General features: G+C 35.8%; 1 protein-coding gene across 1 annotated transcript in view; it reads right to left on the bottom strand.

The window, feature by feature from the left end:
- The window catches only part of LOC149619072 (ATP-binding cassette sub-family C member 4-like), a 45,034-nt gene extending 36,691 nt beyond the window's left edge, over window positions 1–8,343 (bottom strand). Inside the window, exons 1-6 of the mRNA XM_089854555.1 lie at window positions 8,270–8,343; window positions 7,712–7,822; window positions 3,556–3,676; window positions 3,275–3,493; window positions 556–809; window positions 171–296 (exon numbers count right to left, since the gene is read on the bottom strand). Coding sequence (XP_089710681.1) covers window positions 171–296; window positions 556–809; window positions 3,275–3,493; window positions 3,556–3,676; window positions 7,712–7,822; window positions 8,270–8,343 — 905 coding nt within the window. The remainder of the gene's footprint in view (window positions 1–170; window positions 297–555; window positions 810–3,274; window positions 3,494–3,555; window positions 3,677–7,711; window positions 7,823–8,269) is intronic.
- Window positions 8,344–12,184: the final 3,841 nt, after the last annotated feature.

The following is a 12,184-nucleotide window of genomic DNA, read 5'->3' as shown; positions in this document are numbered from 1 at the left end:
ATTATACAAACCCATCTTCTTAGTCATAATAATACATCCAACAATGATCAACAACGAAGAGCGAACAGTTTCAAGAAGAAATTTTTATGAAGGTAACAATAACGTGATTCCTTTCAAACATCACCCAACGTTTAACTCCATGTCATTTTCTTTGCTATTTTGTAAATTACCGTCTTGCCAAGTCCACCATACTAGCAAATGGGTGTTCCCAAGAATACATCTTGATTACTCTCATTCCAGCAACAATTTCGTTCATGAGGCGAATTCTCTCATCAGTCAAAATCGCCGTTTTCGATCTGCGTTAATTAGACCTAACTACGTAAAGCAAAGCGAGGGTCCAGTGGTTCCCCTACAAGGTTACTTTCCTCCTGAACTCCGGTTTAGCTTGTCGAAGGCTAGTGGGCGGGATTTATAAGTGCACTTCTAAATCCCGCCCACAAATGACTCCTGCCTTCCCCAAGCCAAAATTGGAGTTCGTGAGGAAAGTCATCTTCTAGGGGATCCACTGAACCCGCACTTTGCTTTAACTACTGCTCTCATCTTATTTAAGTTTACCTTAGAACTGAAAAAAATTTCCCCATGTATGTTTGGAACGGGATAAACAGAAGAAGAACCACAAGACCAAACAGACTGGACACTTGTAGGTGCGTCCAGAGCACTGAGAGAACTATTCCAATTTGAATGGGCCCCACGATGAGAAATGGTAAATAAAAAACAGCCAGATCAAATCGGTTGACGTCGTTAGATAAGAGGTTGACCATTTGGCCAATTGTGGTGTTCCCCATAGCCCGTTGACTTAGCTTTAGCGCCTGTTGCAATAGATTCATAACGATTAAAATTGATTAAAAATACAAAGTTATTTCTTCGCAAAAGTTAACGTATTAATAATTAGTATTTATATATGCATATCCAGGGTGATTCTAAAATGGTGGTACGAGCGAAGCTGTGCAGATTCTATGGACCAGGTAGTGCTTAAAATTATGAATTGTTTCATCTTTTATGACATCTGATTGCGATATCTTTTCCGCATAATCGTCTACAGTTCTTTGGACGTCCTTTTTACTTTAAGTTATTAAATCTGATCTGATAAGGTGATGTTATTCATCTCACCTACTGGTATCTGAACGATTTCCAAGCTTATATATGTTCAGATATCTTTATAATGTTTCAGATATGTGCGTTTTAACTTTATACTGATTATATATGCAAACATTCTGAACACACGAAAACCTTCAGATAGTTAGTCAAGACAAGTCATAAATCAGAGGCACCCTGACGCACGATAATAAAAATTATTGCATTCATGAAAGTACTTAAGTAGGTGGAACAAATTACATTTGCAAACGATGTTGTGATTTTGACTAAATTGGTGCCGCACAAATTTGTTTCGTAGAAATTTCAAAATTCAGTATTCATTCCAAATTATCTCAAAATTCATAACCAAAATTAATTCTTTCTATTCCATTTTTAAAAGTAAACAAATAAAATTGAAAATTCTAAGAAACAAAGGGTACTGTTCGAACCTGGGACCCTTGACTTCAGGCATTTAAGGTACCATAACCAAGCCGTGCAAATAGTATCTACCCAAAATGGGGGCGTTCCACCTACTGCAGAGATTGTTTGCCTAATTCGTTCCGCTAAGATCAGCTTTTGGGATTCGCGAGAATGGCCTATAACCCCATTACTATCTAAATTCTCCCCACATATTGATGTATTTCCTTTTTTGAAATGGCCAGAGAAACAAGGTTGACAAACCAAGTACAATTGTACAGTTTTGATAAGTAGTGATACGGGTTTTTGTTAAAAACGACACAAACACTATTGAAGCAGGAGGGACCCTTGACGTAGAGAAGGAAAAGGTTTTTCTAGAAAATGACCAAACAGAACCCTGGAACCCGAAGTCCCGAAAATAATTTTTAAGAAGACTGAGCCCTTTCTGATGCTTTAGTACGGTTTCAATTGTCCAAAAATATGTTCCCGCTTGCATTGTTTATAAAAAACAATTTTTGACTTGGAACATATAAAATGGACCTTGCTCAGCAAGAAATTAATTGTTGACAAGTTTCTTGGGCCGTATTATGGGAGCGAGAGGGGGAGGAATTTTACGCTCCCCAAAGTGTGGTTTTTATTTTCTTTCTAAATAAATATTTAAGATAGAAACCAAAACTCAACGGCAATATGATTTTAGTGATTAGAGAAAATGCCTGAAATGTGTTCAAGAATGTAGTGGCGTTAGTTGGGGGAAGGCAGCAATTTGTTTCCACCCCACGTCTTACCATATTCATAAATAGTCAATCATTGCTAATTTTTTCTTTTTGTTTTCCCGTTTGCAATTTAAAATAATATAAATTAGACCTGGAGTATATTAGAAATATTTATTTTTACCCGTTTGTAACAATAATAAACGTTGGACGCCAGGTTTTGTCAAACCGTGTAACCGATAGCTGAAGTGAAGCAAACATTTTTGTTCCGTTCGGATCAAAAATCAGATATCCGCGTTCGGTTTAAAGCACTAGGACCAAGGGCAGGCGAAAATATTCTAATACAATTTGTCGTACGAGGCTCCGTTTAGAATTTATAATATGGGTGATTTACGGATGCCCCATCTAAATAAAATTAATGAAATTAATAAACAAAAGACACAGTGCCAGGAAATGAAAGGCGCGAGACGAAATGTAACTGTAAAAGTGGTGTGCGTGGTATTTTCTACTTCTACCATTTCACTTTTTGTTCCATATTTGTCCACTGAAGTGCGTTTGCAAATAGGCTCAATGGGATGATTCTTGCCTATGTGAGAGAAAAACTAATCGGATGGGGAATTTACTTCACCACTCGCCAAAAATGGTATTGCCACGTCAAACAAAACTATTAGAGGCTCCGCCAAATCAAATGATAATGACTTTGACGATAGTCAGCAGGAAGGTGAAAATGGCGATCACGGACATTTTGATAGCATGGTCTAGCCACTCTGGGACTATGAAAAAGCCTAAAACAAAGTTCCTCGCGAGAAAAGTCTCGTCGACAGCAACCTCATTTACATAAACTAAACCCTTCACCCGCGCCCGAACATTAACATTGTCGTTTCTTTGTTAACTCATTTAGAGGGGCCTGGATAAATGGGTCTTATTATAACTTTAAACGTACGACAATCTCCCATAGAACATTTTAGGCTGCAATTGGTCCATAGAACCTGTAAAACTTCACTCGTATCACCATATTAGAATCATAAGTCAGACAGTAGAGCTCGGAAATATTTTATTCATAGGAAGCTTACTTTTTTATAAATGAGTGTACAGGCTGCTATCCTAATTCGCATGCCAGTTACAGAGAAAACAAAAACAACTGGTTGGTAGAAAGAAACTTGGATAAGAGAAAGGAGGCATACACCTGCTGCAGACAATATGCCTTCGGTTTCGCTCATCGAACCAGGATTGCTAAAATAACGTATAAGCCACCCAAGACACAAAGGCTGAAGAACACGTATCACACATTCCTAAATGTATACAATCCGTATAGATTTGAATCAACGCTTTTGATATAAAATACTTTACTCACCAGAAATAGAATAAATAAAGTATGCTTGATATAAGTTCTACCAAACGCCCTCATAACCGCTAATCTTAGACTAGCTTTGTATTTTCCTGATTTTTGTCGTTGTAGTTCCTTCTGCCATTCTCTGTAAACCAAAGTAGAAAACACACAACTATTTTATTCAGTATAAAGTCATGAGTTAATAATATGTTAGCTCCCTAACATATTATTAACTCATGATAAAGTACATGTTGTGTTAATAGGTCAATAACGGTAGACTAAAAATGGATTTTTTTTCAAAGGGTTTCGTCAAAAGAACCTAGTTTGTGCAAAATACTATTTAAAATGGAAAATAGCGTTTTTTCGTGTCCTATGCAAGGAGGTCTTAGCGGTTGAGAGTGAGCCGAAAGTTAAATACACACTTTAATAATAAATTTTAGGTCATTTAATAGGATCATTGAGGATATACAGTAAAGGATTAGACACTTTAACCTTTGCACTAGACAATATCTCGCCAAATTTATTCCATTCATTTCCAGTTTTCCCAGTGCTGGCTGATTGACATTTATTTAAGAAGTATCATTTTTCGTTGAAAACGTTGTCTGCTATATATTTTTTCCTCTATGTTGGCGGGTAGTGACTAGTGATATTTAGACAAAGTTAATTACGTGGCAGAAAAACAAGAGTGCCATTAGTTCCAAAATTTAAAAGAGAACTGAATTCGTGAACTGTCGAATTAGAATGTCTCACAATCTCACAAAATTCGCTTTTTCTCTTAATAGCAATGCCAATTTTAAAGTGTCGGTATTAATTTGAAAACTCTACTTAAAATGGACAACCCATGAAAAACATACAAAACATTTTTTGATAAAAGTTTTTGCTGCGCTTGAAACCGAAACGTGGTTTACTGTACCGCTTCTTAACCTAGCGTGTTAAGACTCTGCCTTGTTAGAAGCGTTAAACAAGAATTTCTGGACCTCGTGAATGATGACGAGAAAGAGATACAAGAAACGTTTACTACACTTGAGGGAAAACAAAACTATGCATATAAAAAAGCCCTGACATCTAGCGTCGACACTAGTTGCATCGTGGACGGTATTTGGTGGAAAATTAGGAAACCAACGGCAAACGGGCAAAGGTATGGCAACCAAAGCTAGGATTTAGGAGGTTTGACTAGAGCCTAGAAAAATGGCAAACGTTTTGTCTCCATTTGAAGAAAATTCTTGAAAACTCTCAGCTAGTTAAAAGAAATTTTTATTTGAAACCACTTTAAAGACGGCCTTGGAAAACTATGGACTTGGGACGAAAGTCTTCCACTAGGCTCAAGTAATAACGTTTAATCAACATTAGAGTATCTAACTCAATTATTGAAAACTGGTCTCATGTTGTTGTAGACCTCTTCCAGTTTTTTATACCATAAGAGTACACTCGAGGAAGTCATATATCCAATCTTAGGAAAATAAATAACCTGAACTACAATTGTATTGATAATAATAAAAACATGGTTAGTTTTTTTCACAAACTGTGTTTCTTGATCCCCATTCTAAATTAGACGCCGGAAAATACAGTAACAGATCGCAGAGCTCCTCTGTTAGGTTTCCTGTGTCTATAATCTGAGAATCTATTTAAGTATAGGCTGTAGGCAGCGAAAATACAAAAATATTTCAAGAGTGGATATTTTGCTAACCCGTACAAAAATTTACGGCTGCATTTTGCTGTTATTTAGATTTTTTAGAATCTGCAATATATTGCAAATAAACTGAAATATTCTGGAAAAATACTGGAATAAACCTGAAAAAGGTTCAACTTCAGACAAAATTAAGATGCATTCCAGAGAGCAATGCAGAACATTTTAGACGTTTTGCGGAAAAAATATCTTCCGTTGGAAAACTCAGTACAGCAGTATACAAAATTTAGCTACTCTAGAGTCATAAAAGAGCTACCTTACAGCTAGAAAACAGAGGGGAAATAGTAACTCCCGTAAGAAATCAGGATGTTTGTAGGCTCATTACAGGTACTGTACCTTCCAGATATATTGTATGCATGTTACAGTCAGAAATTGCTAAGTTTGTAGGATAATGGCAGGCGGGTTTCGGATACTTTTTAGGATAATTGCAGGCGCGTTTCATATACTTTGTAGGAAAATTGCAGGCGCGTTTCAGATACTTTTTTGGATCATTGCAGGCGCGTTTATGATACTTTATTGGATCATTGCAGGCGCGTTTCAGATACTTTGTAGGATAATGGCAGGTGCATTTCCGATTCTTTGTCGGATAATTGCAGGTGTGTTTCAGATACATTGCAGGATCATTGTAGGTGCGTTTCATATTCTTTGTAGGATATTTGCAGATGCGTTTCAGATACTTTGTAGGATAATTGCAGGCGCGTTTCAGATACTTTGTAGGATCATTGCAGGCGCGTTTCAGATACTTTGTAGGATAATTGCAGGTGATTTTCAGATAATTTTTAGGATAATTGCAGGCGCATTTCAGATACTTTTCAGGATAATTTCAGGAGCGTTTCATATACTTTGTAGGAAAATTGCAGGCGTGTTTCATATACTTTGTAGGAAAATTACAGGCGTGTTTCAGATACTTTTCAGGATCATTGCAGGCGCGTTTCAGATGCTTTGTAGGATCATTGCAGGTGCTTTTCAGATAATTTTTATGATCATTGCAGCCGCATTTCAGATACTTTGTAGGATAATTACAGGCGCGTTTCAGATACTTTGTAGGATAATTGCAGGTACTTTGCAGATATTTTTAGGATAATTACAGGAGCATTTCATATACTTTGTAGGATAATTGCAGGCGCGTTTCAGATACTTTGCAGGGTCATTGCTGCTGCGTTTCGGATACTTTGTAGGATAATTGCAGCCGCGTTTAAATACTTTGCAGGATCATTGCAGCCGTGTTTCAGATACTTTTAAGGACCATTACAGGCGCGTTTCAGATACTTTAATTTGTACGATAATTGCAGGTGCCTTTCAGATACTTTGAAAAAGTGGAAAAGTTACAGTTTTAAATAGGCAGCTGGATTTCTACTTTTCCATCACTTTTTCAGACTTGTAACATGTCTATAAATATGGTCAAATTACAGTTTTAAATTGGCAGCTGGATTTCTACTTTTCCATCACTTTTTCAGACTTGTAACATGTCTATACATGCAGTCAAATTACAGTTTTAAACTAGCATCTGGTATTTCTACTTTTCTATCACTTTTGCACACCTGTAACATGTCTATAAAAATGGTGAAATTACAATTTTAAATTGGCAGCTGGATTTCTGCTTTTCCATCACTTTTGTAGACCTGTTACATGTCTATAAATGTGGTCAAATTACAGTTTTAAATTGGCAGCTGGATTTCTGCTTTTCCATCACTTTTGTAGACCTGTTACATGTCTATAAATGTGGTCAAATTGCAGTTTTAAATTGGCAGCTGAATATCTACTTTTCCATAAGTTTTGCAGACCTGTATCATGTCTATAAATGAGGTAAATTACAGTTTTAAATTGGCATCTGGATTTCTACTTTTCCATCACATTTGCAGGCCTGTAACATGTCTATAAATGTGGTCAAGTTGCAGTTTTAAACTAGCAGCTGGTATTTCTACCTTTTCATCACTTTTGCAGACCTGTAACATGTCAATAAATATAGTCAAATTGCAGTTTTAAATTGGCAGCTGGATTTCTACTTTTCCATCACTTTTGCAGATCTGTAACGTGTCTATAACTGTGGTCAAATTACAGTTTTAAACTAGCAGCTGTTATTTCTACTTTTGCATCGCGTTTGCAGAATCGCGCTGCATATTTCTGCCAGTACAGACAATTAACAGATAATAAACAGAAAATGTAGAAACGGCAGACAATTTGCAGTTCTGGAATTGTTGTTAAATTTTCGCGTTTTTCGAGCTGCAGAAAATGTAGCCTTAATGTATACCTATTACAGCGTGGTAGCGATAAAAAAGCGCGTATGCAGATCAATTACAGCCTAAAATTTTTGTACGGGAAAAGCCATCGCATTGTAATAATTATAATTGCCTTAGAAACAACTTGAACTAACTTGGATTGCATTGCAAATTCAGAAGTTAAGAGTGTAGGAATTATATTGGTTTTTCAACTAGTTTATTTCATTGTATTTTTTAAATATTATCAATATATTAGATTTTGAGTGTATCAAACCTTTGAAGTCTGTCTCCCAAGAGATTTGATCCGTCGCTTACGGGACAATCATCCAGGTCCTCCTCTCCAAGTTCTTTATTATATCCCTTTCTAAAAAATGGTATCGTGAACCTATAAGAAATCAAAAACAAAAATCTACATGAAATTTTTATAATAACATACACAATAAAGCATTTTTGATTTCCCATAGAAAAATCTTTTAACGTAAATTTTTTATTTGATTATTATTTTTTTTATTTAAGTCGAGTGTAGCATTTCAACTTAATTATGCCAATTTTTTATACTGCTTCTTATCGAGATGCGCATATTAAAAGATTTTACATTAAACTAAAAGCAAATAGGCCTATATACTCGTGGAGATATTAGTTGGAAATATATCACGAAGATGGGAGTTGTGAAAACTTATGCGAATGAAATAAAACAATTAAAGCTTTCAAAATAAGTTAAGGAATAACTGCAACTGCAGAAACAATTAATTCTGCACCGGAAAGTCCAACCTTGAATTTTACTATAACCTTAGCAAAAACGTTGTTAAGACTAAAATTTTCCTGCACTTACCAAAACATGTATTTTGATAAAAATGAAGACGAATCCCACGGATGTGGTTTCTGTCCTTGTTGTTTTATAATCATCTTAATAACTATTCTATTTTCTATCGTATTCTTAAAAACTTTTCTATTCTCTATTTTATTCTCAACAACTATTTCATTCCTATTCAAAATGGAGTAACTAGGTTAAGATCTGTGCCGTACTAGTTTACTTCTTCCCTATCCCTTGTTACCTAGTTTACAATGTGCATGCCTATATAATCGCCAATGAGGATTTTCACCTCTTCAGAGATGGGTTTATTGTTGACATAAATAGATTACGGATAAAATGTTTCTTAATTTGCCGCATTATCTGTAATCATCGAAGAGATTGTTAAATTGCACCTCAATGAAATTATGTATCACTTGACTTCGCATACTACCGTGAATATATAACAGCTAAAAACATGTTAGTGGCAAATTGGATCAGAGAGATTTCTCAATGGATTTAATTAGACTAATTTCCTCTTTTATATGGATATGTTCAATGAGGAACGTACTCACCCGAGTTTATCAGAGAATGATTCACTTTCAGTTATCGTAATGTTTTTTCTGTTATATGCACTGTGTGTATCGCTATCACAAATGAATTAAACATTACCATCTTCAGAGCGTATACGCCGTAACGTCGTGTAACGTTCAACTTAATTGCCTATTTTCCCTTCATTGTTGCTTCAAAATTAAAAAAAAGAGATGTATTTGCAAATCGACCAAAGTCATTTAGAACCATATTCATGTAATAAAGCTCAATCATGACTATTGTTATCACGGGAGGTTAAGTGATTTAGGGAGAAAAAACTACGTTAAAAACTATCTGCCAAATCTTAACTAACGAGCTAAAAACCTTTAACTACAATCGTACCGAAGATAAGAAAAAGTTTATGCTACACAATAAAAACTATCATTGAGAAAAATACCAGCTGATAAAAGGGGGGAATACTATTATGGACGAGAAATGTTACATAACTAAATTGCAAAGCCATAGTTGTGTTATAAATCGAAGATTGAAGTGTTAATTTTCAATTTGAATTCATAATTAAGTTATTAATATTATTTTTGTTAAGTGTCTTATTAGAAAATGTCAAATTCTTTGTCAATACGGTTTTTAATTAGAATTACTTTGTAAGCAACCTTATTGTTTGGATCTCAATACCAGTTTTATGTAGAAAAGTGTTTTTCGTTTTGCGCTATTTAGAGCTAAAACGATTGTTCCGACCTATGTTGGATAGCTGGCTGGTTCTTTCCTATGATCTGATGAGTTTCGTCGTAAATATTTCTGGCGATATTTAACTAAAAATTCACCCACAGCTAATATTACTACACATAGGTAGCAAGTAATTTATTTCAAATTAAAATATTTTTCTGCCACACCGGGAGCCGATCTCGCGACCTCCTGATCCATACTTGACGCCAGTGTTAAGGCCTTTCTTAGCCATCTGTGCAACGGCCGCTTACTAGTCAACTACTTAGCTCGAGTTAAACGAGAGTTAAAGTTAAATAATTATATATTGCAATGTATTTATTATTTAAGTAATTTTATTTTATTGAAATAGTAAATTTAATAATGGTAATTAATGTTTCCGCGAGAGGGCAGAATTTTTAAAAAATTCTGTGACATTTTTACCAGGGGTAAAGGATGCGCTTGAGGATATTTGTTTTCACGCTTGAAGGATAGGCAACTCCCTTTCTCCGACGACAGCTTATTCGTTTTATACTCTGTTCCAGCTTTGGTTGTCAGCACGCGCAAACCCAGATTTCTATATTGGAGCGGCCAGGGATTGATTTAATTTTAGAAGTAGGAATTTAGAACAGAGTAATCTGGGCGCGCGTCAAAGTCCCGGACCCCCTTCTCCGGGAAGGGAGGAATGGAAAGAAGAGGCGGGTTATAGCGACAGAGGTAAAAAGGAATTTCGTATTTTTCGGCATCCCCGTCAGCAACGTCATCAAAACGTAGTTTAAGTGAGCCAATAAGATAATTTTAACTTTTCGTTACGTGTTGGAGGGAAGGACTCTATACTGGGCTATGAATCGGACTGAGGTAAATACTAACCGTTCTCCATTCCTACTTCTAAATTAAATCTATCCCTGGAACGGCTTAGTGGTAATTATTAACGTAGCTTTGTGCGTGCAGACATCAGACAAAGGAAATACTGATTTACATGATTTAAAACCTCGAGTTTCAAATCCTGAATATCATTATTTCTTTCGTCTGTTGTCTCGAAATATCTATTTCGTATGTTTTCAGCACGCTTAAAGCTACGTTAGAGATTACCCCAAAGTCACTCCAACATGGAGACCAAGGTTTGTGCGTGTTGAGAACCGAAGCTGGAAAACATTATATATCGAATAAGCTGCTGTCGGAGATAGGGAGTTGCCTATCCTCTAAGCGTGAAAACAAAAAACATTCCTCAGTCGCTTGCTTTATCCAAGTTTTTACTTTGGCGCGTTTTAGTGGTTCTTCAAAGTATAGGTCCGACCCTGGCTGGCAGCCTGAGCGTCCCGGACTTCAATCCCATTTTCATTTCTAATAAAGTTTTAAACTAAACAAGTTGGGAAAACCAAAATATTACTTCTCCGAGTCAAGAGGTGGACACTACTACAAACTTATTAACCTAGATATACAGGGTGTTTCTGAAAAGTCCATCAATAATGAAGGAGCGTGTTTATTGGGCCATTTTGAGTCGAAAATGTTCTATGACATTTTGCCGTGCGAGCCACTGTTTTTGAGTTATGATTTGAATGTTTTAGGGATGATCCCTTAATTAAATTACAGTTGTAATTCAATTTTCTAATTAAATTTAAGGGGTCATACGTAAATTACTCCAATGCTAACTTGAAAACAGTGGCTTGGAATGCAAAATAACATAGAACATTTTCAACTCAAAATGGTCCAATAAACACGCTCCTTCATTATCGATGGACTTTTCAAAAACACCCTGTATATAACTTCTAGATTCTCGCAAGGATTTCTGTGACAATAACGTTTGTTGATTGACTTTGGTTTGGCGAATAGTGGCTAGTTCCTTTTCTATTGTACGAAAGAATTTCTTTTCAGTTTGTTTTAAAGGGATAGGTTTAAGTTTAAAGGGCTAGTATTATCTTTATAGTGTTAATTTGAGGTATTTAGTTATTAATTTAAAGATTAATTGAAAATTCAATTTGATTTTCGAAACAAGATGGTTACAACCTCTTCTTCCATATGTTAAGCCCCTTGTTCAACAGCAAATTTATGCTAAACTTGAAAACACAAAATGATCGAATCCACAGCGTGCCCTCACCACGAGAAGTCAAAACGAGGTTTACCTCCGGAATCGACCGAAGAGTCCAATTATGTCCGCACGCTTATTTTGTTGTGGCATCATTATCCTTTCAAAACAGAGCCTTAATAGTGTTTCTTAAAAGGTTCATTTCTAAACACGAATACAGACTTGGATTAACAGCGCCAAACGAGGAGCTCATCACCCTCAGATTCCCGCTCCACCTATTAAAGATTACGCGTAATCATTTTTGTACAAGCGAGGTTCACTGATTATTCTGAGTGGCGTGCCCCTCGACGGCAAGTTGGAATAATTACTTTTTGAAATGATGGCATTTACGAGCAGCAATCACAGTTTGTTATTAAAGTCATTTCAGAGTCCGCTTTGTTTTGCACGCACATTTGCGAAATCAAAACTAGAAACTCGACAGCGTTTCGACGCCATCAAGTTAAAATGTTCATTTCTAAAGAAGCATTTTCAATCAAGATTTGTTCTATCAAAAATTAAGCCTTTGCGTCTAAAGTAATGTTCAAAGGCAGGAACACAAATTGTAGATGGTTTTCAAACAAGCTTCAAATTCAGTTCGAGAAGCGGATATCTAAAAGAGTTAAGATATTTGTTTCTCATTT

The sequence above is a fragment of the Phalangium opilio genome, unplaced genomic scaffold (genome assembly GCF_054372755.1).
Source record: "Phalangium opilio isolate 3A_F unplaced genomic scaffold, DU_Popi_V2 ptg000209l_1, whole genome shotgun sequence".
Classification (NCBI taxonomy): domain Eukaryota; kingdom Metazoa; phylum Arthropoda; class Arachnida; order Opiliones; family Phalangiidae; genus Phalangium; species Phalangium opilio.
The sequence above is the reverse complement of the archived record's forward strand: the minus strand, read 5'-3'. Positions and strand labels throughout refer to the sequence as shown.